We start from the raw sequence: 27,890 nt of genomic DNA, 5'->3' as shown, positions 1-27,890 counted from the left end.
TACAACGATTTTAAGTCAAACAAAACGTACATAGGCTCTGATTGGCTAAGCGTCGCCTCACGAGCCGGGTGTACCGCGGACTTGCCATCCTCCAAGACGCATGGTCAATATCACAACGCTGGCGCGCTGCAAAGGTAGGTTGTCATTGTTGTCTATGTCGTGTTTTTACGATAGATTATTTTAGAAAGCTATTTATGCTTCATAGATGAGACTATTCAACGCCTTTAACTTGAAATACCGGTATGTCTCAATGAATGAATGAATGGAAACGTTCAGCAAATGTATGCAAATGTTAATGCCAAAAATATACAATGAAATAAACGTTGTTTATTATTGTAGCTAGGAATGATGGCAGATTTTAATCGCCTCATTATAAGCATTTGTTGAATTATGGCTTGAATGGATCGGATCCATACGTAATGTAATAGCTAGATAGAGCTACACACGCTAGCGACAGAGCCACGTCTGGTAACAGTTGTTCATAATGCCATGTCAATTTGTTAGTTAATAGTAAGCTTGCTACTCCTATCCAGATTAATGAGTAGCAAAAACAATTTACTTCGCTATTGATCAATTAAACGTGTCTCACGCTAGATTAAACCAAATCAATGTGCTAAACTGTATGTGCCTTAGCGGTTATTGTAGTTTTTCCTGATTGTAGTTAAATTTGGTAGCTAGCATTTCCTAATGTATTTCGGTTGTGCATTCCTTACTGTGAGTTTTAAAAATGACAGCACGCCCTTGCCTGCTCACCCCATGGCTGCATCGGAAGCAGTCGGGTCTTTTCTCCTCTCTCTACCATAGGTATTGAGGTGAAAGGTGACACTCCCTCATTGGATGGCTCAACAGGTCCCAGCTCAGCTGTCACTTTGGTTCTTGCCCGGCCCATTAATCCTGCCTTTCCCCTGTGTGTCTCCATACACACACACACACATGCAATTTCTTGTAATTTCACACTCTGCTCTTGGAGAAGTTTTAGTGAGACCAGTTAAACACCTTTACGGTGTCATTGGAGCATCATGTTGATTGTTTTCATTGTGCTCCGGTACAAAAACTTCCCTGAAGCCTATTATTATGAGGACATTGTTTTCCCCATTGCACTTGCCGAGTTGCTGGGTGTATTGTTTCCAATATGCCTATGTTTGCATATTGCAATCTGTACAACTTGCACATTTGAACAAATTATTGGTCAATAACACGTTGCTCAGGCCTGGTTGCCTGTCTTGAGACAATGTAAAACACAGATGTCGGACTCGTTCCATGGTGGGCCGAGTGCCTGCGGGTTTTCGCTCCTCACTTGTACGTGATTTATGAATTAAGGTCACTATTTAGTTAGGAACTCCCCACACCTGGTTGTCTAGGTCTTAATTGAAAAGAAAAAGCAAAAACCTTAAGACATTAGGCCCTCCATGGAATGAGTTTGACACCCCTGATGTAAAGGGAATGGTCTCAGAGAGGTCTGTTCTGCTGCAACCTTTGGCCAAGTGAACCTAGGCAAAGGTAATCCAAGTTTATCCAGTGTGACCACAAGTAGCCTAGACTGATCAATGGGGTTGCTTCACTAACCAATAAAGGTGCGGCAAGTAGCCTAGTACAGGCGGCAGGTAGCCTAGTGGTTAGGGCATTGGGCCAGTAACCAAAAGGTTGTTAGATCGAATCCCTGAGCTGACAAGGTAAACATTTGTCGTTCTTCCCCTGAAGAAGGCAGTTAACCCGCTGTTCCTAGGCCGTCAATGTAAATGAGAATTTGTTCTTAATAACTGACTTGCCTAGTAAAATAAAGATGCTTTAGAGTGGTTTCTATGGCATTCATGATTGAGGGGTCTAGCTGATGAGATGACATTCTGGGTGCTAATGACATTGTTTTGTCTTTGTAGAACAGGAACAGATGCATTCATTCTGTCATTTGAAAGCCATTAACCTAGGTTGTATTTATAATGTAGATTCTTCTGTTGCTAATTGTTTTGCAACAGAAATGGTTTACTCCAAACAGAAACCAAAATGTTTCTATTGGACAAGGTCCCGTTTTCGTTCTGTTTGTTTGGTAAACGGTTTCCGTTGCAAGATATACTGAATACACCCCTGGACTTACTGACGGTGTCCTAAACCTCCTAGGATGTAGCATAACTAGGACTCTGAGTTTAGAGGGCACTTCTTCCACCCACAGATGGGACAGATTGTGGGCATAGAGCTTGGGACTCCATTATATGATATTAGCACCCCCCCCCCAATTACTACTTACAGAGCTGTCCAGAAACATAGTATATAGTATAGTACTCATAGTATTCCTCCGTTGTTGTGACCTTGCTGAAATTATTTTCATTCATGTTGTTACTACTTTAGTCCATTTAGCATGTATACAAAGGGTCCTCATGTTATGAAACACATTCAGTTGTGACAATAGAGTAATGATCATAGTACTGTAATTCCTCTAATAGAGTTATGATCATAGTACTGTAATTCCTCTAATAGAGTAATGATCATAGTAGAGGTCGACCGAGTATGATTTTTCAACGCCGATACCGATTATTGGAGGACAAAAAAAGCCGATACCAATTTTTAAAATGTATATACAGTGGGGCAAAAAAAGTATTTAGTCAGCCATCAATTGTGCAAGTTCTCCCACTTAAAAAGATGAGAGGCCTGTCATTTTCATCAGAGGTACATTTCAACTATGACAGACAAAATGAGAGAGAAAAAATCCAGAAAATCACATTGTAGGATTTTTAATGAATTTATTTGCAAATTATGGTAGAAAATAAGTATTTAGTCACCTACAAACAAGCACGATTTCTGGCTCTCACAGACCTGTAACTTATTCTTTAAGAGGCTCCTCTGTCCTCCACTCGTTACCTGTATTAATGGCACCTGTTTGAACTTATCAGTATAAAAGACACCTGTCCACAACCTCAAACAGTCACACTCCAAACTCCACTATGGCCAAGACCAAAGAGCTGTCAAAGGACACCAGAAACAAAATTGTAGACCTGCACCAGGCTGGGAAGACTGAATCTGCAATAGGTAAGCAGCTTGGTTTGAAGAAATCAACTGTGGGATCAATTATTAGGAAATGGAAGACATACAAGACCACTGATAATCTCCCTCGATCTGGGGCTCCACGCAAGATCTCACCCCGTGGGGTCAAAATTATCACAAGAACGGTGAGCAAAAATCCCAGAACCACACGGGGGGACCTAGTGAATGACCTGCAGAGAGCTGGGACCAAAGTAACAAAGCCTACCATCAGTAACACACTACGCCGTCAGCGACTCAAATCCTGCAGTGCCAGACGTGTCCCCCTGCCAGTACATGTCCAGGCCCGTCTGAAGTTTGCTAGAGAGCATTTGGATGATCCAGAAGAAGATTGGGAGAATGTCATATGGTCAGATGAAACCAAAATATAACTTTTTGGTAAAAACTCAACTCGTCGTGTTTGGAGGACAAAGAATACTGAGTTGCATCCAAAGAACACCATACCTACTGTGAAGCATGGGGGTGGAAACATCATGCTTTGGGGCTGTTTTTCTGCAAAGGGACCAGGACGACTGATCCGTGTAAAGGAAAGAATGAATGGAGCCATGTATCGTGAGATTTTGAGTGAAAACCTCCTTCCATCAGCAAGGGCATTGAAGATGAAACGTGGCTGGTTCTTTCAGCATGACAATGATCCCAAACACACCGCCCGGGCAACGAAGGAGTGGCTTCGTAAGAAGCATTTCAAGGTCCTGGAGTGGCCTAGCCAGTCTCCAGATCTCAACCCCATAGAAAATCTTTGGAGGGAGTTGAAAGTCCGTGTTGCCCAGCAACAGCCCCAAAACATCACTGCTCTTGAGGAGATCTACATGGAGGAATGGGCCAAAATACCAGCAACAGTGTGTGAAAACCTTGTGAAGACTTACAGAAAACGTTTGACCTCTGTCATTGCCAACAAAGCGTATATAACAAAGTATTGAGATCAACTTTTGTTATTCACCAAATACTTATTTTCCACCATAATTTGCAAATAAATTCATAAAAAATCCTACAATGTGATTTTCTAGATTTTTTTTCTCATTTTGTCTGTCATAGTTGAAGTGTACCTATGATGAAAATTACAGGCCTCTCTCATCTTTTTAAGTGGGAGAACTTGCACAATTCGTGGTCTGACTAAATACTTTTTTGCCCCACTGTATATACACACCTTTTTGTAATAATGACAATTGCAGCAATACTGAATGAACAATGAACACTTTTATTTTAACTTAATATAATACATATGGGCTTTTGGATGGGTGTTCTTAAGGTGATTCCACAGGTTGGTGGTATTTTTTGATTTAGCCGTTGCTGACCCCATGCTTACATCTTTATCACAAATAAGACACCTTGCTTTCTCTGGTGCCATTTCCATGTAATAGTCCCACACTGGTGCTCTGCTTTTCTCTGCCATCTGTAAAACACACACATACACAGCTCTGAAGTGACAATGATACTGAAGAGTCTGCTTAGGAGACAAATACTCTCAACTGTTTGATTAAAAATAGAGTTTAAGTTACCTGTGATGAATGTTGAAAACAAAAACTGTAATTTCTATATGCAGGAAATCCTATTTTAATAATGGACATGGTAAGAATTGACTACCAAAGTGCGAGTCATAATTCCCATGACGCCTTCTAGCAAAATCTGAAAAGCAGTTCCTTCATTCATTTATTCCATAGGATATTTTTAGTTTCACTTAAAATAAGGTCTGTGTTTCGTGTAGGCTTACACCACCTTGCCAATTTTATAGCTGTGTAGATATCCATAGGACAAGGTAACTGATCAATATTGGCTAAATATAAGCGAAGATCATATTTTTTTTGTTGAGTGGATTTATGAAAATATGTTGACAAACGTTACATTATCCTAGTGAGATTTACACGGGTATCAAAATGCCGAGGTGGTTTAAGCACGAAACACAGACCTTATTTGAAATAGATCAAGACATTCTGTATGGAAGACATGAACATTAAAATAACGAAGGAACCCCTTTCAAGTTCAGCCGCAAGTTATTACAGGAATTATAACGCGTCGACTATTTCTCTCTAAACCATATACCTTTGACTATTACGAGCCTGCTGCTGCCTACCACCCCTCAGTCAGACTGCTCTATCAAATATCAAATCATAGACTTAACTATAATAAACACACAGAAATACGAGCCTACGGTCAAATCCGGAAACTATCACCTCGAAAACAAAACGTTTATTCCGTTCCGTATTTTATCTAACGGGTCTAAATAATCATGTTACATTGCACAACCTTCAATGTTATGTCATAATTACGTAAAATTCTGGCAAATTAGTTCGCAAAGAGCCAGGCGGCCCAAACTGTTGCATATACCCTGACTCTGCGTGCAATGAACGCAAGAGAAGTGACACAATTTCACCTGGTTAATATTGCTTGCTAACATGGATTTATTTTAGCTAAATATGCAGGTTTAAAAATATATACTTGTGTATTGATTTTAAGAAAGGCATTGATGTTTATGGTTAAGTACACATTGGTGCAACGACAGTCGTTGATTGCTTGTTTTTTATAAGATACATTTTATGCTAGCTAGCAACTTACCTTGGCTTACTGCATTCGCGTAACAGGCGGGCTCCTCGTGAGGCAGGTGGTTAGAGCGTTGGACTAGTTAACTGTAAGGTTGCAAGATTAAAATCTGTCGTTCTGCCTCGTTCTTAGGCCGTCATTGAAAATAAGAATGTGTTCTTAACTGACTTGCCCAGTTAAATAAAGATTAAATAAAGGTGTAAGAAAAATATTTTTAAAAATCGGCCAAATCGGCGCCCAGAAATACAGATTTCCGATTGTTATGAAAACTTGAAATCGGCCCTAATTAATCGGCCATTCCGATTGATCGGTCGACCTCTAGATCTTAGTACTGTAATTCCTCTAATAGCGTAATGATCATAGTACTGTAATTCCTCTAATAGCGTAATGATCATAGTACTGTAATTCCCCTAATAGAGTAATGATCATAGTATTGTACTGTAATGCCTCCAGGTTTTGGATGTGTTCAGGTGTTGCATTATTGTAAACACTGCAGTTTAGGAAGAGCTTTTGTATGAACCAAATACAGTGAGTTTGTCCCCCTTCTTAATCCTTAGGTGACCAGCCTGAAAGGGGGGGGGGGGGGGTCTGTCAACTCCAGACACTGTGCTGCTGCTTAGACTTGGCCACTAGTAGTGAAGTGAGTATGTGCTTTGAGAGTGACTATGATATAATCTGAGCCTGAGGTGTAGAATTTACCATGTAAATAAGCCCAGTCAGTGAATGAAAAGATTTGGCTTGAAGGACACGCACATCACTCACCACCAGTCACTTATGAGTCACAACGCCTCTGAAACAAGCATTGCTCTGGATGTATGTCCATAAGTAAAGAAGATGATGTAAATGAGTGATGAGATTAACCAGGACTCCATAACTGTGGAGTTGTAGATTAACCCATGTGTTATTGCAAAGGCCAGTTGAACTTCAGTGTCTCTGTCTTGATGTCTGATGGCGCACACTCAAATTGTTCTACGTGTTAATGGGAGTTGCTCCCCCTATCCAACACACACTAACACACAACATACCCCCTGTCCAGTATTTTCCGTTCAACCATCATTTTGTTTTAAATAGCTGCACTCCCGCTCCTCCCTCCCTTCCCTCAGTCTGCTTGGCTGATAGGGCATGGGGTGATCCTTTACTTCCCAGTCTTGCCAAGTTTAGAGGTCGGGCGGGCTGCTGTAGTAGGTTTCAGGTTACCTTTTGGTTGGAAGGCAGCAAAACCTGGGAGGGCAAACAAGGCTATGATGTGACTGGATACATGGCTTCCCTGGCCAGACCTTGACTGATGTTCTTGGCCTGGTAGTGGTACTACTTGATCTATGCCGTCTGTCACCATCAGGATGTAACAGATTATTCAAAGTTCTTGTTACCTCGAGTAACCTCACATTAATATGCCTACACATTGTGGTACATAGCTAATTAACCTCCCCATCCATTGAACAGCAGCACAATCCTTCTGTCCTTTCCACTAATATTTTCCCAGTAAAATCTGCTGTTAAAATATCTTTTTAAATATCTTTAACCATATCTTCACCCACTCAATCACCACTTCCTGTAATCATTCAGCGGATATCTGAGGGGCTTCTGGCCAATGGGGTTGGACCATCGAGTCTGACCTTTGAGACATTACATATTACCTGTCCTCTGGTCACTGTGAACTGGCATCTGACCAGATAGGCTCCTGCACTATTGTCCACTGGCCAGCCACCTGTGAGGACAGACATATTGACCTGCTAAGAAGACCTATGTCTTTCCCTCATTCTGATTAGCTAGAGACGTGTGTGTGTGTGTATTTATTTTTATTTAACCTTTTTTAACTAGGCAAGTCGGTTAAGAACAAATTCTTATTTACAATGACGGCCTAGGAGCAGTGGGTTAACTGCCTTGTTCAGGGGCAGAACGACAGATTTGAACCTTGTCAGCTCTGGGATTCCATCTTACTGGCCCAACGCTCTAACCTGTGTGTGTGTGTGTTGTATGTACAGTGACACATTTGTTGTTGTTTTGGCTCTGTACTCCAGCACTTTTGAAATTATACAATGACTATGAGGTTAAAGTGCAAACTCGCTGTCAGATTTAATTTGAGGGTATTTTCATCCATATCGGGGGAACCATTTAGAAATTACAGCACTTTTTGTACATAGTCCCCCCCCCCTCCATTTTAGGGAACACAAGTATTTGGAAAAGTTCACTTATGTGTATTTAAAGTAGTAAAAAGTTTAGTATTTTGTCCCCTATTCCTAGCACGCAATGACTACAAAGCTTGTGACTCTACAAACTTATTGGATGCATTTGCAGTTTTAGGTTGTTTCAGGTAATTTTGTACCCAATAGAAATGAATGATAAATAATGTATTGTGTCATTTTGGAGTCACTTTTATTGTAAATAAGAACATAATATGTGGATTTCTACATTTATGTGGATGCTACCAATATTACGGTTAATCATGAATAATGAGGAGTTAGATTTTTTTTATTTTTTTATGTTAAGATCACTGTCCAAATACTTTTGGGCCTCACTGTATGCCACTGGCCAGCCACCTCTATGTTGCTGTTATCTTTACTATTTATAGGCAACATGTGGCTTCTCTGAATTAGTGACACTTTGGATCAGCTAGCTACTCTTGGAGGCACTAGTATTGTAGCTCACTACAGTACACTTGCATTTGCTGAAAGTGCAGTAGTTTTGACCAGTTCTGAGACCCCAGTATTGTCTACCTGTTTTGTTTGGTGGCGGGTTGTGGATCAGAAGCTCACACTCTTAGTTGTGCTGTGGAGAAAGACATCTGAAGGACGTCTGAGCGTTTATATCACACTATGGTGCTCTCTTTAAACCTCTCCACGCTGCTTGTAAAACCTGGGGAAGGGAAGCATGTAGACAGAGCAGAGGTTTGTGGTTGTTAGGCTTTTTACTGAAACTCAAGTACTAGAGTAAGGCTTGGTTATAAATTGGTCAGTCGGTTATTATGCCACTTCCACCACAATGTCTTCAAATTCTATCAAATAGCCTACTTGACAGGAAAGCGTGGGGCCTGACAAGACTTGTCCTCCTTGTGTTGTGCATCTTTCTAGCAGCAGGTGATGTGTCTGCGTGTAACAGTCTGAGAATAAATGCATGGGACAATAATAGACAGAAGAAGTAGGTGAGAAGTCATGTTGGTCCTATAGGGTTACGTCAAAGGCACACATTCCTCCTGCCTGCTAGGCATGATCCACTGCTGGCACTGCATGGGGGCCATCACCTCCATATTCTGAACCCAGGGCTGTTGGCGTTAGCATGAAACACTTTATCTAGATAAAGCAGTTATCTAGCTAACTGATGTGGATTGAATCACTTGTTTGACTGGATATGATGTGTTGGCAAGAGGTCGGCAACAGGTTGCCCGCAATTTATTATAATTTTTTGGGGCCCCCCAAAGTTTATTAAATGTGTGTACTGTGCATTCGTAAAGTATTCAGACCCCTTGACCTTTTCCACATTTTGTTATGTTACAGCCCCCCTCATCAATCTACACACACTACCCCATAATGACAAAGTGAAAACAGGTTTTAGAAATGTTTGCAAATGTATTTTAGCCCCCCCCTCCGGAAATATGTTTTCCTAAATATAAATATTCAGACCCTTTACTCAGTACTTTGTTGAAGCACCTTTGACAGCGATTACAGCCTCGCATCTTCATGGGTACAATGCTACAAGCTTGGCACACCTGTATTTGGGGAGTTTCTCCAGTTCTTCTTTGCGGATCCTCTCAAGCTCTGTCAGGTTGGATGGGGAGCATCGCTGCACAGATATTTTCAGGTCTCAACAGATCGATCAGGTTCAAGTCCGGGCTCTGGCTGGGCCACTCAAAGACATTCAGAGACTTGTCCCGAAGCCACTCCTGCATTATCTTGGCTGTGTGCTTAAGGTCGTTGTCCTGTTGGAAGGTGAACCTTCGAAGTTCTGAGCACTATGGAGCAGGTTTTCATCAAGGATCTCTCTGTACTTTGCTCCGTTCATCTTTCCCTCGATCCTGACTATTCTCCCAGTACCTGCAACTGAAAAACATCTCCACAGCATGATGCTGCCACCACCATGCTTCACTGTAGGGATGGTGACAGTTTTCCTCCAGATGTGACACTTGGCATTCAGGCCATAGAGTTCAATCTTGGTTCCATCAGACCAGAGAAACTTGTTTCTCATGGTCAGAGTCCTTTGGGTGCCTTTTTGGCAAACTCCAAGCAGGCTGTCATGCCTATTACTGAGGAGTGGCTTCTGTCTGGCCACTCTACCATTAATGCCTGATTGGTGGAGTTCTGCAGAGATGGTTGTCCTAATGGAAGCTTCTCCCGTCTCCACAGAGGAACTCTGGCGCTCCGTCAGAGTGACCATGGGGTTCTTGGTCACCTCCCTGACCGAGGCCCTTCTCCCCCGTTTGCTCAGTTTGGCCCAGGTGGCCAGCTCTAAGAAGAGTCTTGGTGGTTTCAAACTTCTTCCATTTAAGAATGATGGAGGCCACTGTGTTCTTTGGGACCTTCAATGCTGCAGAAATATTTTGGTACCCTTCCCCAGATCTCTGCCTCGACAGAATCTTGTCTTGGAGCTCCATGGACAATTCCTTCGACCACATTGCTTGGTTTTTGCTATGAACATGCACTGTCAACTGTGGGAACTTATATAGACAGGTGTGTGCCTTTCCAAATCATGTCCAATCAATTTATTTAACCACCGGTGGACTCCAATCAAGTTGTAGAAACATCTTAAGGATGATCAATGGAAACAGGATGCACCTGAGCTCAATTTCGAGTCTCATAGCAAAGGGTCTGAATACTTAGAAATACCTTTTATTTACATATTTTTTTTGTAATACATTTTTGCTTTATCATCATGGGGTATTGTGTGTAGATTGATTAGGGAAAAAATTATTTAATTCATTTTAGAATAAGGCTCTAACGTAACAAAATGTGGAAAAAGTAAAGTGGTCTGAATACTTCCCGAATGCACTATGTTTTTTGGCAACAAAAAAAACTAATCGGGAATTCAGCTAAAAGTGAACTTATTTTAGGAAATCTGGTCGAAGAGACATGATCGTAATTCAAGTTATGTTTCATCAAATACTTTTGATACCTGTTGGCGTCTTAAAGCAATTCCATATGTTGGTTTAGTAGCCCCCCCCCCCCCCCCCCCCAGGTTTAGGCAGGTTTAGACTCTTGTGGGTTAATCTAAATGGTCAATGACCAAGACGCTGGGATGTAGGCCACTATCTGCTCCAAAGTTCAATAGAACCACAACCCTCACAACACTCACTATAAAGGACCTTCTGCTCTGTGTGTTTTCATGACAACACTGATAAATGTTCCTGTCCCTACCTATTACTAGAGAAAGAAAGAGAGCGGGTTATTTGAGAGCATAGTGAACCCATTGTTCTACAGACTAGTAGTATCACACAGAGGATAAGACTAGCTATTAGTGAATGAATGCTGAAATCATGCCATGGGAATTTCAAACCTGAGAATGTTTACAGCGAGAGTATGATCTTTTAAATATAGAGTAGCATATGGAAATCTAGATGTACATACTACCGCAATCAGCCTAACTATCCGGTGTCTGTATATAGCCTCGCTACTGTTATTTGTCACGGTCTTTTTTACTGTTTTTTTAAAACATTTTGACTTACCTATGGTTCATCTAATACCTTTTTTAAACTATTGGTTAGAGTCTAAGTAAGCATTTCACTGTAAGGTATTCATTCGGCTGTTGTATTCGGCGCACGTGACAAACATTGATTTGATTTCACAACCAGTGTTCCCTGCTTAGTACTTGTTAAGCTAGTAGCTAACTAACATAGAAATTGACCTTTTTAGGATACGGATTCTGATTAGATTTATTAATGATTTGATTTCTCACCAGGAGGAAATTTGTTTGATGGTTTAGGACATAGTACGTGACTATGTTAATTTAACAATGCCTCTTCTTCCCAACAGACAGACAGACAGACGCTAGCAAAGGCCCAACCATGCAAGCCCAGCAGCTCCTGAATCAGCTGCGCTTCCCTGAGCTGGATGAGGTGCGGCAGTACCTGCGCAGCCTGTCCACACACACGTTGGTGGGTGTGGGGGCATTTGCTGCTCTCACAACCTACTGGTACACCACCCGGCCCAAGGCCCTGAAGCCACCATGCGACCTGAAAATGCAGTCCGTCGAGGTTCCGGTAAGGAGAGTAGGCACCGACCTGCTATTGTAAAGGACATGGCATGCTTTCTGTATGACGTGGCAATGCCTGAAAGTATCGTTATGTGTAAAGAGGTACGCATTTTTTCTCGTTACTTTCAGCCCTGCATCAAGTTAGGCTCTTCAAGTAAAACCTCACTTCATGAGTCATAGTAAGGGCTGAATATGCCATCCTGAGAGTGGCATTATGTCATGGGTGGAGCGTACCCACCACACTTGGCCCAGAAAAGGCGTTGGCCAGCTTAGTTTGATGCATGTGTAGCTATACTTGAGTGAGTAAACACAATGCTTCACACAAACAAATGACTCGGAAAAGAACAGGATGGATGAGCACAATGAACAACCTTCTCCACCGCTAGTCATTATACTATTAGCACACAGAGGAGTTCCTCAGTTTTAAATCTTGGTGTTTGTGCCGACGTCTTTGGTTCATACCTATTGTAGTCAGACAGTGAGCTAGTCGCCTGTATGATGGCTGTTTTATTGTGTTTCCTGTCAGGGAGGAGAGTATGCCCGTCGGTCAGCGCTGTTGGACAGCGACAAACACTTGACCCACCTGTACAACGACGCCAAGACCATGTATGAGTTCTTCCTCAGGGGCGCACGGGTCTCCAGTGAGTGTCTCGCTAAGCACCTTATGTAGACTTGACGTACTATGACCTTGAGGTGATTTGAAATGTTCATTGTGTGTTTTCCACTAGACAATGGTCCCTGTCTTGGAGCAAGACAACCAAGCCAGTCCTATGAGTGGCTGTCATACTCCGAGGTAGGACAACAACATTAATCTGTCACTTTCTCTTTTTATAGTATGATTCATATATTTCTGGTTAGATCTTATACCAAATGTAGTTTTAGGCAGTCAAAGATTGTTTGGTGCACTATTCTATCATAATTAGGCAGTCTACAAGGCCCCGTGGTGTGTCTGAGTGCTCTATTTAAACAGAAAGCCAGCCACTCCCATCCAAACCACAAGGGATTCCCCTCCCCCAGTGAGGAACTTACAGTCCTCTGTCACTCTTCCTAGTGTTCCCCCTCTCCTCTGAGACCGCAGGGTCATATTCACTAGACACCAAACAGAGAGGGACTACCTGAACTTGTCCAATAAGAAACCGTTCTTGCTAAATAATTTTCCACCGCAAAATGTTTTGCTACAGTCTGTACTAATGAATATGTCCCAGGTGTTTTGCTGAGTCATCCATCCTGGAGTGTGTATCATTAACTACCTAACGAGCGGTGTGCCCTTCACCCCTTCCCTAAAGAGCTGTTTGCCCTCCACCCCACCCTCCCCTGGGGCGGCAGGTAGCCTAGTTGTTAGAGCGTTGAACTAGTAACCGAAAGGTTGCAAGATCGAATCCCCGAGATGACAAGATAAAAAAAATATGTTGTTCTGCCCCTGAACAAGGCAGTTAATCCACTGTTCCCAGGCTGTCATTGAAAATAAGAATTTGTTCTTAACTGACTTGCCTAGTTAAATAAAGTTTAAATAAATAGAGCTGTGTGCCCTTCACCCCTTCCCTGAAGAGCTGTGTGCCCTCCACCCCATCCCTAAAGAGCTGTGTGCCCTCCATAAAATGGTGCACAATTGGCCCAGTGTCTTACGGGTTAGGGTTTAGCTGTGGTAGGCCGTCATTGTAAATAAGAATTTGTTCTAAACTGACTTGCAGAGTTAAATAACGAGCTGTGTTTTCTCCACCCCCAGGTAGCAGAGAAGGCAGAGAACCTGGGCTCAGCGCTGCTCCACAGGGGACACACTAAAACCAAAGACCAGTTCATTGGCATCTTCGCTCAGAACCGACCAGAGGTGAGCAAGACCACTTGAAGAGCAGTACATCATGAAATAGGACAGTCACATACAATGTTAACCACGTTCAACTGGTTCATTCTGAATCTGCTACATGTGGGGTAAATACTACACAGGCATTACTCTATAGAAGCAATATAAGACTGGTTTGAGTCATATGCGCTGTGTGTCTGCAGTGGACCATCGCTGAGCTGGCCTGCTATACCTTCTCCCTGGTGGCTGTGCCCCTGTATGACACTCTGGGCACTGAGGCCATCGCCTATGTCATCGACAAGGGTGAGCAACAACCAAGAAAAGCTCTCAAATAAGAATACATTTCAATTGTAATATTTCCATCAGCTTTTATATGCCCAGCTTATCTCGTTGAGAGATCATTTCTTGTGGGTTTGGTGGTTGACCCTATTTACCTCTCTCTCTTTGTCTCTCTCTCCTCTCTCTCTCCTCTCTATCTCTCTCTCTCTCTCCTCTCCGTGTGTGTACACGTGCGCACAGCCAACATTTCCAGCATACTGTGTGACGTCCCTGAGAAGGCCAGGCTGGTCCTGGAGTGCGTCTCTGGCAGGGAGCACAGTGTCAGAACCATCATCCTCATGGAGCCCTTTGATGATGAGCTGGTGGCCAAGGGGAAGGACTGTGGCATCGACATTCTCAGCCTGAGCCAAGTGGAGGTGAGGGGAGAAACTCTGACTTATAACTGGGTTGTCTGTTTTACCACTTTCGGAACTAAATTTGTTTTTGTGTGCTAAACCGCAGACTTTAGGTAGGCGCAGTCTAGAATTGCGTTGTTTTGCGTCTGTCTTTACCACAAGTGAAGTCCTACAATCTGGTGTTGTCCTATGAGACTAGCTTTTGCTACTACATATTCAAGCTACGTTCATTCATGTTGTCTTCTTCTAGGCTATCGGCAAGGCCCACCACCACCAACCAGTTGTGAGTAAAGCTACCTATCTGTCCCTCCCTCCTGCCCCATATTGATTGAAGTTGATTTCACCTTCATTCATTCAGTTCTTTGACCTGGGACCCTTTGCTCTCTGCAGCCTCCCAGTCCTGAAGACATGGCTGTTGTCTGCTTCACCAGTGGAACCACAGGTACGCCATTGTATGATCAATGCCAAATGGAGCACTGTCCTAAGATGGCCTCTATGGCCCTCTTGTGTGGCTCTATCTGAAGAGTGCTGTTTAATGTGTCCACATGTATGAGGCTAGTCTCTCATTTTTGTGTTGTCTTCCTCAGGGAACCCAAAGGGAGCCATGCTGACACATGGGAATGTTGCTTCCAACTGCTCTGCCTTCATCAAAGTCATTGAGGTAAAACAATAGATCTGTGTTATTTTACGACTAACACATATGTGAGCAAATAGGTTTGTGCATCGTCTTCTCCGCAGTTTAACTCCCATAGTTCAGGATGTAGTCACTTCATCCCCTTGTTATTCAAATGTTTCCTGTCGTTGTGAACCATACAAGCTAATGATTGTGAGGAAAGATGGTGTCAAATATCATGTTTACGCCCAACCTACTCATGTATAAACACTGTCTTGCCATCTAATATGATACCCACATGCTCATGAGGACTGTCTGTTGCTGTCTGACAAATTGTGCTGTGAAACCTTGTCTCTATTGTGTCTGGCTTGTCTGTCTTACTCTACCTCCTTTTTGCAAGTGCCAAGATTTACTGCTAAGCTATTTGTGCTGTAACTTATTTCTGAACCTCTTTCTTTCCTCTCTGCTAATGCCAGTGTATCTGTTTCAGCGCTAACCCGGTGTATCTGTTTCAGCGCTAACCCGGTGTATCAGTTTCAGCGCTAACCCGGTGTATCTGTTTCAGCACTAACATGCTAACCCGGTGTATCTGTTTCAGCGCTAACCCGGTGTATCTGTTTCAGCACTAACATGCTAACCCGGTGTATCTGTTTCAGCGCTAACATGCTAACCCGGTGTATCTGTTTCAGCGCTAACATGCTAACCCGGTGTATCTGTTTCAGCGCTAACATGCTAACCCGGTGTATCTGTTTCAGCGCTAACATGCTAACCCGGTGTATCTGTTTCAGCGCTAACATGCTAACCCGGTGTATCTGTTTCAGCGCTAACATGCTAACCCGGTGTATCTGTTTCAGCGCTAACATGCTAACCCGGTGTATCTGTTTCAGCGCTAACATGCTAACCCGGTGAATCTGTTTCAGCGCTAACATGCTAACCCGGTGTATCTGTTTCAGCGCTAACATGCCAACCCGGTGTGTCTCTGTCTTTCTGTGCTGCTCTGGCCCGCCTGCTTCTGTCCTCTCATCTACTCTCCTCTGGTTCTGTGGGCTCCAGGCCTGTTGCCTGCCTAACCACGAGGATGTACTGCTGTCATACCTGCCTCTGGCACACATTTTTGAGCGGGTGGTGGTTGTAGGGGGTCTCATAATCATTATCTCCCCTTGTTCTATGTGTTTTTGTTGTACGTGTGTATCCTTTAGGATCACCTCATATTAGACCACCACGATGTTCATATATCCTACCTGCCCCTTGCTCATATGTTCGAGAGAGTTGTAGAGGTATGTATCCATGCTTTTCTATCTTTGTGCTACTGTAAGTCCTCTGACCTTCAAATTCTTCTACTACAAAGTAAATGCGTGATGCTTTTTTGCCAGATATGGTCCCATATCTACAGACCTGTTTGAGTTTTACACATAATTTGTCCTTTCCAACTCTGTGCTATTCTAACCTCTGACCTCTCACCCCAGGGAGTCATTCTGGTGCATGGGGGGAGGATTGGTTTCTTCCAGGGAGACATCCGCCTGCTGATGGATGACCTCACCACCCTGAGGCCTACAGTGTTTCCTGTGGTGCCACGCCTCCTCAACAGGATGTTCGACAAGGTGAGAAACACTGACTCTCCTAACTACGTTTCCTGTAATGCCCTGCTGCCTGCTACAGCTCTCGTGTTGACTACAGTTGTTGCTTTATTTTGACCTCAAAATGCCCTGTCTTCAGATCTATGGGCAGGCTAACACCTCTCTGAAGAGGTGGGTGCTGGACTTTGCCTTTAAAAGGAAAGAGGCTGAGCTGCTGAGTGGCATCATTAGGAGGGACAGCATCTGGGACAAACTCATCTTTAGGAAAGTGCAGGTACTGTATCTCCTCCCTGACTGAGAGAACTGCTATGCTTCTCAGATCACTGAATGGCACATAGTAAAACATGTCCAAAACTTGTCCAGCCATCTTAATGACCTCCTGATTCTAGTCTCTCTCTCTCTCTCTCTGCCCCCTGTAGGCCAGTCTGGGAGGACGGGTGCGTCTGATGATAACAGGTGCTGCCCCCGTGTCTGCCACGGTGCTGACGTTCCTGCGAGCCGCGCTGGGCTGCCAAGTGAGTCTGTCTTAGGGTCTCCACTGATGCATTCTGGGATTGGATAGCGCCAGCGGAGGTTGTAGTGTGGTGGTATACTGATGCCTAGCTGTAGGATCTCATGAGTGTTCCAGGCCAGTAAAGTGGATTGTAGGGGCTATACGTTTGTGTCGGACTAGTTAGTGCAAGGTCCAGGCTCTGAAAGTCACATGATGGGTAAATGGTTAACATACCATTCAAGACAATTGAAGTTTCTCAGGTAGAAATTTGCCTGTCAGTTTGGTATTGATATGAATGAAATCCAGCGGTATGTTATCAATACAAGACTCCCATGCAATGTCTAGGACAGACCCAGTCCTGCATCGTACATAAAAATAATGGAAACGGTACCAAAAAAGTCTGTTTTCCTTTAACAGTTGTATGAGGGGTATGGACAGACTGAATGCACAGCGGGCTGCACAATGACAGTACCAGGGGATTGGACAGCAGGTAACGAACACACTTCCTAACCGTTACATTAACCGTCACACACATTAGTCATCCCGTTTATGGAGAGAGGTTATATACTATAGCCAGTCACCAACTCCCCCTGGGGGTCCTATGAGGTATAGCACCCTATTCCATAAGGCTCTGGTCAAAAGTAGTGCACTATATAGGGTGCCATTTGGGACATAGGCTAGTTGTGTTATGGAGGCTAACTCTGTCTGGGCTGTTTCTATGCTTCCCTCCTCAGGTCATGTTGGAGCGCCCCTGCCATGTAACTCGGTGAAGCTGGTGGATGTGGCTGAGATGAACTACCTTGCTGCCAATGGAGAGGGAGAGGTGGGTGGGAGCCTGGCATTGCCCTTGGTACCAAGTGGCGCTGTTTAACATGAAGCTGTTACTCTACTGAAGTCTGTCACAAATGGCACCCTACTCCCTTTATAGTGAACTACTTTTGACAAGGGCCTCTGGTCATAAGCAGTAAAGGGAATAGAGTGCCATTTAGGATGCATTCAGAATGTAAAGATTGTGTATTTGCAGTGTTTACCTCATCAACATTGAAATGGGTCATATCCCCTTTACACTCCATGCACTAAGTCTATAGGATGTGTGTGTGTTTTTTTTCCAGGTGTGTGTGAAAGGAGCTAACGTGTTTCTGGGCTACTTGAAGGACCCAGAGAAGACGGAGGAGACCATTGATGCTAACGGCTGGGTCCACACAGGGGACATTGGCAAGTGGTTACCGGTGAGTATATAACTCACTCACACACAGGCCAGTTTATTAGGTACCTATCTAGTACCGGTCGGACCCCCTGTGCATCCAGAACTTCCTGAATTCTTTGGGGGAGTAAGGATTCTACAAGTCGGGAAATGTGCCACAGGGATGTTGGTCCATGCTGACGCAGTGGCATCACACAGTTTCTGCAGATTGGAAAGCAGTACACCCGTCACCAGCCTGTATCATTCACACCAGGCAGGATGGGCCATGGACTCATGCTGCTTACGCCAAATTCTGACTCTGCCATCAGCATGACTCAACAGCAACCGAGATTCATCGGAACAGGCAACGTTCTTCCACTCCTCAGTTGTCCAGTGTTGGTGAGGGAGTGCCCACTGGAGGGGCTTCTTCTTGTTTTTAGCTGATAGGAGTGGAACTTGCTGTGGTCGTTTGCTTCAATAGTCCATCTATGACAAAGACCGACAAGTTGTGCGTTCTGAGATGCCGTTCTGCACACCACTGTTGCAATGCGCCGGTATTTGTCCTCCTGTTAGCTTGCACAATACTTGCCATTCTCCTTCAACCTCTCATCAACAAGCTGTTTTCGCCCACCGGACTGCCGCTGAATGGATGTTTTTTGTTTGTCGCACCGTTCTCGGTAAACCCTAGACACTGTCCTGGGTGAACATCCCATGAAGGCGGCCGTTTCTGAGATACTGGATCCGGCACGCCTGGCACCGACTATCATACCGCATTCAAAGCCGCTTGGGTTTCTGTTTTGCCCATGCTAACATTCAATCAAACAGTAATTGGATGCCTGCTTTTATATATACCAAGCCACGACAACATGACTCACTGTAGGAGCGATCCATTTCTGTGTACCTAATAAACGGGCCACCGAGTGTGTATACAGCCTCTATATCCGCCTAGTGTTTCATAACACTCTTATTACGATCTCTCATCTTTGTGTACAGAACGGCACTTTGAGAATTGTGGACAGGAAGAAGCACATCTTCAAGCTGGCCCAGGGAGAGTACATTGCACCAGAGAAGATAGAGAATATCTACACCAGGAGTGACGCAGTGGCCCAGGTCTTTGTGCATGGGGACAGCCTACAGGTAAGGAGGGATTGATACTGTGTCCATAAGGAAAATGGATCTACTACTTGGTCATATTCATTAGAAAGTTAATGGACTGAAACTGGGAGGTACTACCTGCACTTTTTTTTTTAGATGCTAAACGTTTTGCTACGTTTAGTCCTAATGAATACGACCCTGGTATCCACCTCATTTTTTTAACGCTTTTAAAGCACTGAAGCCAAACGCAGAACCTATGGATACAACTTTCTCTGCGCTTGAGCATTATCATAATTAATATGCACCCCGCTAGAAATCCCTGCATTAGCATGTTTCTGTTAGTTGATACATCATGACAAAATACACCATATTACTGTCCTAATGTGCCTGGACCTTGTAGGCTAAATGATGAGAAAAAAATAGTTGCCCAATCAGGCAGGCTAGATGCAGGTATTTCTAAATGAATATGCATTTAAAACGCCAGGCTTTTGTAGTGGTTATTCAAATAAGTGGTTATTTTGTAATGGTTATTCACTGCAGTTTACATTCTAGACTACAGTTTTGCACTCACTTGAAAACAATAACGTTCTTCATTACATTGTGTTGTTGTAGTCTAGGTAGGATACATTTCTTGTCCCTAAAAAACTGAAACAATAAGGTAGCTTCTCAAGCTGATGCCACAGGCACGCCACAGCCTCGGCGCCACAGCCTCGGCGCCACAGCCTCGGCGCCACAGCCTCGGCGCCACAGCCTCAGCGCCGGACATAGTGTAGGCTACCTAACCTATGATTTCCTTATCCAATAAAGTATTTTTTTTATTTTGCTGTGTAAATCGACTGGCTATTCACTGCAGTATTAAGCTTAACATTGAGCTTATGAATTATGGGCTAATATGCATATGCTTCTAATTTAGGTGAGAGGCTACATCTCTAGCCTGTCTGTCTTCATTGTTCTGTAGCGCAATTACACACATGTCTGTCTTCATTGTTCTGTAGCGCAATTACGCACCTGTCTGTCTTCATTGTTCTGTAGCGCAATTACGCACCTGTCTGTCTTCATTGTTCTGTAGCGCAATTACGCACATGTCTGTCTTCATTGTGCTGTAGCGCAATTACGCACCTGTCTGTCTTCATTGTTCTGTAGCGCAATTACGCACCTGTCTGTCTTCATTGTTCTGTAGCGCAATTACGCACCTGTCTGTCTTCATTGTTCTGTAGCGCAATTACGCACTTGTCTTCTCCGCTGCCACGGCGAATCCTCTTACATCTTGTGGGTCCCAGGAAAACCCACACTACAAAAGCTTGTTGGACACTTATTTCGACTTATTTTCTTCAGCCTGTTGGAGGAGAGATGCAGGATATCTTGTAGTAGGCCATATTATCCTATAGTAGGTCTGTCTTAACACTGGGCTGCATCCTGACAACACCTTGAGTGTCCTAATGTACCTTTCTGACCTAAACTGTCCAGAATAGACCAAAACTGATCCAAATGGTTACATGACCAGGTCTAAGCTGTTTGCCTCTGCTGTTATTTTGACATGAAACAACAGGAGGTGTGAGCGGTTATTCAAGTTAGGCTGTAAACAGCAGTGACGTCGGCTATGGACAATACATAATGACAACGCGAAAACAGGTTTTAGAAATGTTTGCAAATGTATTTAAACCCCTCGCGGAAATATCACATTTTCCTAAGTATTCAGACCATTTACTTAGGTCTTTGTTGAAGCAACTTTGGTAGTGATTACAGCCTCAAGTATTTTTGGGTATGATGCTACAAGCTTGGCACACATGTATTTGAGGAGTTTCTCCCATTCTTCTCTGCAGATCCTCTCAAGCTCTGTCAGGTTGGGCAGAGAGCGTCACTGCACAGCTATTTTCATCCCCACTGTATGATGCTGCCACCACCATGCTTCACCGTAGGAATGGTGCCAGGTTTCCTCCAGACGTGACGCTTGGCATTCAGGCCAAAGAGTTCAATCTTGGTTTCATGAGACCAGAGAATCTTGTTTCTCGTGATCTGAGTCCTTTAGGTAACTTTTTGCAGATTCCAAGCAGGCTGTCATGTGCCTTTTACCGAGGAGACGCTTCCGTCAGGCCGCTCTACCATAAAGGCCTGATTGGTTGAGTTCTGCAGAGACAGTTGTCCTTCTGGAAGGTTCTCCCATCTCCACAGAGGAACTCTGGAGCTCTGTCAGAGTGACCATCGGGTTCTTGGTCACCTGTTTGGCCGGGTGGCCAGCTCTAAGAAGAGTCTTGGTGGTTCCAAAAGTCTTCCATTTAAGAATGAGGGAGGCCACTGTGTTCTTGGGAACCTTCAATGCTGCAGACATTTTTTTGATACCCTTCCCCAGATCTGTGCTTAAACACTATCCTGCCTCGGAGCTCTGCAGACAATTCCTTCAACCTCATGGCTTGGTTTTTGCTCTGACCTGCACTGTCAACAGTGGGAACTTATATAGACAAGTGTGTGCCTTTCTAAATCATGTCCAATCAATGGAATTTACCACCGGTGGACTCCCAAGTTGTAGAAACATCTTAAGGATGATCAATGGAAACAGGATCCACCTTAGCTCAATTTTGAGTCTCATAGCAAAGGGTATGAATACTTGTGTAAATTAAAAATGTCTAATGTCATTACGGGGTATTGTGTGTAGATTGAAGAGGGAAACAATGATTTAATACATTTTAGAATGTTGTAATGTAACAAAATGTGGAAAAAGTCCATGTCTGTATTCTTTCTGAATGCACTGTACATTGAAGTATTATTTGCAGTTGTCACTGACGATGAACACACCATGAAAGCACTGAATGGTCTGAACCAGTATCTGTGTTACCACCTTATTAATAGGAGGTGTGCAGTAGGATGCGTTGATCAGTTGATGACAGGTGTAGGAATGTAAAAGGAGAAACATTCCTCTAGTGGGGATGCTCACCAATGTTTTATAGTTATGTAGCCTGTAATTTATCAATTGTTATTGGCTTGGTGGATGGCCCGGGCCTTAACTCTGACACAACTTACTTTATCACAACAGACCTAGCCTACTAGTAGGTCTAGCTAACATTAGCGAACTTGAATTTTTTTTAAAAATATTAAATTACACTTATACACTTGTTTACTTTTATACTCTATAAATTGACTATTTCAAATAATTTACTCTGACAAGTTTGCCACTGGCACACTGCAGTAGGGAAGTAAAGTGGGAGTCAAATCCTTCACTTCTGTGTTTGGCTGTGCTCATGGCAACATTGGGAAATGAGGTGGACAGAGTGAGAATGCACAGCCCTCAGCTATAATGTTGTGTTCTCCTCCAGGCATGCCTAGTAGCCATCATTGTGCCAGATCCTGACTTCCTTCCTGGCTGGGCCAAGAAGAGAGGACTGGAGGGATCCTACGGAGACCTATGCAACAACATGGTAGGACCACTGACCATCTGCACCGATTCACAATTTAGACTTGATATACAGTGCCTTGCGAAAGTATTCGGCCCCCTTGAACTTTGCGACCTTTTGCCACATTTCGGGCTTCAAACATAAAGATATAAAACTGTATTTTTTTGTGAAGAATCAACAAGTGGGACACAATCATGAAGTGGAACGACATTTATTGGATATTTCAAACTTTTTTAACAAATCAAAAACTGAAAAATTGGGCGTGCAAAATTATTCAGCCCCCTTAAGTTAATACTTTGTAGCGCCACCTTTTGCTGCGATTACAGCTGTAAGTCGCTTGGGGTATGTCTATCAGTTTTGCACATCGAGAGACTGACATTTTTTCCATTCCCATTCCTCCTTGCAAAACAGCTCGAGCTCAGTGAGGTTGGATGGAGAGCATTTGTGAACAGCAGTTTTCAGTTATTTCCACAGATTCTCGATTGGATTCAGGTCTGGACTTTGACTTGGCCATTCTAACACCTGGATATGTTTATTTTTGAACCATTCCATTGTAGATTTTGCTTTATGTTTTGGATCATTGTCTTGTTGGAAGACAAATCTCCGTCCCAGTCTCAGGTCTTTTGCAGACTCCATCAGGTTTTCTTCCAGAATGGTCCTGTATTTGGCTCCATCCATCTTCCCAACAATTTTAACCATCTTCCCTGTCCCTGCTGAAGAAAAGCAGGCCCAAACCATGATGCTGCCACCACCATGTTTGACAGTGGGGATGGTGTGTTGCTTTTACGCCAAACATAACGTTTTGCATTGTTGCCAAAAAGTTCAATTTTGGTTTCATCTGACCAGAGCACCTTCTTCCACATGTTTGGTGTGTCTCCCAGGGGGCTTGTGGCAAACTTTAACCAACACTTTTTATGGATATCTTTAAGAAATGGCTTTCTTCTTGCAACTCTTCCATAAAGGCCAGATTTGTGCAATATACGACTGATTGTTGTCCTATGGACAGAGTCTCCCACCTCAGCTGTAGATCTCTGCAGTTCATCCAGAGTGATCATGGGCCTCTTGGCTGCATCTCTGATCAGCCTTCTCCTTGTATGAGCTGAAAGTTTAGAGGGACGGCCAGGTCTTGGTAGATTTGCAGTGGTCTGATACTCCTTCCATTTCAATATTATCGCTTGCACAGTGCTCCTTGGGATGTTTAAAGCTTGGGAAATCTTTTTGTATCCTAATCCGGCTTTAAACTTCTTCACAACAGTATCTCGGACCTGCCTGGTATGTTCCTTGTTCTTCATGATGCTCTCTGCGCTTTTAACGGACCTCTGAGACTATCACAGTGCAGGTGCATTCATACGGAGACTTGATTACACACAGGTGGATTGTATTTATCATCATTAGTCATTTAGGTCAACATTGGATCATTCAGAGATCCTCACTGAACTTCTGGAGAGAGTTTGCTGCACTGAAAGTAAAGGGGCTGAATAATTTTGCACGCCCAATTTTTCAGTTTTTGATTTGTTAAAAAAGTTTGAAATATCCAATAAATGTCGTTCCACTTCATGATTGTGTCCCACTTGTTGTTGATTCTTCACAAAAAAAATACAGTTTTATATCTTTATGTTTGAAGCCTGAAATGTGGCAAAAGGTCGCAAAGTTCAAGGGGGCCGAATACTTTCGCAAGGCACTGTATTTTCAACAGTCTCTCTCCATATAGAAGAGGGGTGTCAATGTGGATCCCTTGGTCTGTAGTTGGACCATGATAGCTGGCTAGACTAACTTAACAATCAAACAATGTTAACTGACATGGGCTATTTGAGTGACTGACAGAAGAGAAACTGCAGATTTGATTTATTTTTAATTCGGGGGGGGGGATTGAGCTGCGGACCTACAAAAGGCAGGGTTGCAGGCCGGTAGTTGCCCATCCCTGATATAGAACATTGACTTGAATATGTTGGAGAATTCACACCATTGAAATGAAGTGCTTTTGTCTCTGTAGGATGTAAAGAAGGCCATCTTGGAAGACATCTTGAAACTAGGAATAGACAGTGGTCTGAAATCTTTTGAGCAGGTAAAGGGTTAATCTTGGACAAAATATTTGAGAGAATATTAACAGTCTGTTTGATTACATATCAGGTCTTAACTAGAGAACATAACTGTTATCTGTTTCATGTCTCTTGTTTTGATCAGGTGAAGGACATCACCCTGTTCACAGAGATGTTCTCTATCCAAAATGGACTTCTCACTCCCACCCTGAAAGCCAAGAGAGCAGAACTCAGGAACTACTTCAGGGAGCAGATTGACAAACTGTACTCCAAGATCAAGATGTGAACAGTGGGAGGACGGAAGGTAGGGTGTAACCAGAGCTGGTAGAAGAGGTCTTCTATGAAACTGATTGAGGACATGTCTGTGAGGCCTGGTCTATGGATACACTTTACCCTGTATGACCAGTTGCTCTCTGTCTGAATAGGAACAAAACACAATAGGACCATTAGGGAAGAATAAACTGTTCTTGATGTCACTCTCAACTGTCAGTAAATGATACCACATAGCATCAGTACTGTAAATAATACCATATACTGGTATATAGCAACTGTCAGTAAATGATACCATACCTCATTAGTCTTCTCGTGTACAGAACAAACGACACACCCGGCTCTCATTTTTCAGGGCTTCCTTTTCCAAAGCTGGTCTATCTTGCTACTAGTTGAGTATTGTGAGCATGTCAGTCATCTTCGTTGTCAATTGGTGATGTTCAATAGGTCAAGTGAATGAGGTACCAGTAAACCACCACCGTCCAGTGCCATCATGTATATTACTAATCAAATCACGTTTTACATGCGTCAAATACAACAGGTGTAGGTAGATCTTACTGTGAAATGCTTACTTAAGAGCCCTTAACCAATGATGCCAAGTTTTTTTTTTTAAGTATGAAAACTTTGCTAAATAAACTAAAGGAAAAATAGTAACACAATAAAAAATAACAATAACAAGGCTAAATACAAGGTCAAGAGTCAATGTGTATGGGTACAGGGTTAGTCGAGGTAATTAAGGTAATCGGTACGTTTAGGTAGGGGTAAAGTGCCTATGCATAGATAATAAACAGAATAGCAGCAGCACTTGTGTGCATGTGGTGTCTGTGTGTGTGTGGGTGTGTGTGTGTGTGTGTGTGGTTAGAGTCTAGTGAGTGTACATGGAGCCTGTGCAAGAGAGTCAGTGCAAAAAATAGTAATAAATAAGGGGGTCAATGCATATCGTCCGGGTAGTCATTTGATTTAACTGTTTAGCAGTCTTATGGCTTGGGGGTAGGAGCTGTTAAGGAGTCTTTAGGTCCCAGACTTGGCGCTCCAGTATCGCTGGCCGTGCGGTAGCAGAGATATGTCTATGACTTGGGTGGCTGAAGTCTTTGGCAATTTTTAGGGCCTTAGATATATATATATATATATATATATATATATATATATTCTGCAAACATACAATGTATTCCAACGAAGACTTTTGGATGTTATCATAGGCTTTAAGGGATGGTGAAACCGTGTAAAGGGGAAATATATCTTAGGATACATGCCTACCTGTAGAAAATCTACCACTCTATAGGGCTGGGTAACCCCAATAGCCGGCCCGACAAGTTTTCTGAGCAAACAAATACACATTTCCACAATTTTATTTTTGGGAGTGGGGTGGGGGGCAGAATCATCTCCAAAGTTTAGAAAAATTTAGAAAAGCTGTTTCAAAGTATTACCATGAATAAATATGTGCTCATATTCCAATGTAATCAAGGGTTGAAATGATTGTTTTTGTCTGTTTCGGATTCTTCCAGTCAATTTGCATTTTACAAATTATTTGTAATTATGTTCTGGCACCCCAACCATCCGCTCAAGAAACAAATTGGCATGTGGATGAATGTAATTAGAGACCCCTGCTATAGGGTAATGATTTGTATTGCATAATAAATAATTTCAGGAATGTTTTTTTCAGGTTAAGATGTATCAATACATGAATGTGTGTAATCCTAAGGAGTGTTTTTTTTATGGACTCCTGCAACTATTGCAGAATGAAGCATCAGCATCAAATGAAGTAGTGGTTTGTGCTGAGTTCTCAGGCATCTCCTCCTTTTTGTACTGCAACTCTCAGGGCTACATGTTCTCACTTTCCAGAACACCCTCCAACACAAACACCTAAACACTAAAGCCTAAATGTGATTTTTTTTTTCTTTCTTAGATATATATAGATATTTATCTATATAGGGGATGTGTTTTTGTTTGCATAGTTCTTCAGTGGTTCAATGATGTGAAAGCTTGAGATCGAGAACCTACATGATTGTAAAAATGTTCAATGTAATCTTGGGAAGGACTATAGCATCCTATTCATTTCATTCAACACCATTACTTTAGATGCATTTGCATTTAGACTTTCTACAGACAATCTTTGTAAGTTATACAATATGTGTAAATTATTTGTGTGGGGTAAAAGTCATTCAAATTAATTATTTTATTGAATTGTTAGCTGTTTTTATTAGGTTGTGGTGTTATTTGATTCATGTGCACAACTTGTTTCACATGTGTTATCAGATGGTATGTGATTTACAGTTTTCAATCAATTTGGCACATTTCTTAGATGTAAGTGGTCTATTTTCAAAACTCAAACTGATAACACTTGTAATGCCACCTATCTTATGTTTAGAACCTTTGATTTTGCATTCATTGGGGTTTCACACATCTTTCACCACTGACTCATTTATGCTAAATCAAAGTTTTCCATTAAATAGTATGAGCACATTTAGTTTAGTCCCCAATACATCAGATAATGTTATACTCACAATTTAATCATTTGAACTACCATTTAATCAAATGGCAAAAAATACAAGATACACATTTCTAGTTTTAACCAGTTATCAAACTATATATGTTAACTACACATTTTTGGTTCAGTAGTTTGTGATTGTTAACGAATGACAAAAAAATAATATCAAAAGTGAATATTGCATTTTGAAAGCAGATGCATAGATTGAATATGTATCTGAATTGAGTGATTTGGTGCAGTGAACTTGTGATTTTGGTTATGTTTATTCTACTCAGTCAGTTGAAAGTGTTCTTAGAGTTTTCAAAATGTACCACATACTTGTGACAATTGAGTGATAAAAAAACAGTGTAGCTAATATGAAATATTGCATAGTTTAAACTTGGTGTTGATGTATTATTTCGACTACTATGTTGTCTTGGATTTGTTTGTTTTGTAAAGAATAAATATAGATTTTCAGGTGGAAAACTGTTCCCAATTAAGATTTGTGTATTTATTTAAAATGGCAGAGAGTAGT

The 27,890-nt window shown here is 42.6% G+C and overlaps 1 protein-coding gene across 1 annotated transcript; it reads left to right on the top strand.

Annotated features, from left to right (window-relative positions):
- LOC110504725 (long-chain-fatty-acid--CoA ligase 1) lies at positions 1-27,841 on the top strand. Its single transcript, XM_036969939.2, has 21 exons — positions 1-134; positions 11,535-11,761; positions 12,281-12,395; positions 12,483-12,547; positions 13,481-13,582; positions 13,759-13,858; positions 14,075-14,250; positions 14,480-14,512; positions 14,620-14,671; positions 14,817-14,890; positions 16,042-16,119; positions 16,309-16,443; positions 16,559-16,693; positions 16,839-16,934; positions 17,330-17,402; positions 17,647-17,735; positions 18,025-18,141; positions 19,089-19,232; positions 22,502-22,603; positions 24,573-24,644; positions 24,764-27,841. Exons 1-21 carry the CDS (start codon positions 101-103, stop codon positions 24,902-24,904), a joined length of 2,160 nt encoding a protein of 719 aa, XP_036825834.1. The 5' UTR covers positions 1-100; the 3' UTR covers positions 24,905-27,841.
- The last annotated feature ends 49 nt before the right edge of the window (positions 27,842-27,890 follow it).

Source organism: Oncorhynchus mykiss, chromosome 25, assembly GCF_057628025.1.
Source record: "Oncorhynchus mykiss isolate SJ-2025 chromosome 25, ASM5762802v1, whole genome shotgun sequence".
NCBI classification, from domain to species: Eukaryota; Metazoa; Chordata; class Actinopteri; order Salmoniformes; family Salmonidae; genus Oncorhynchus; species Oncorhynchus mykiss.
Note: the sequence above shows the minus strand (reverse complement) of the source record. Positions and strands in the feature narration are given on the sequence as shown.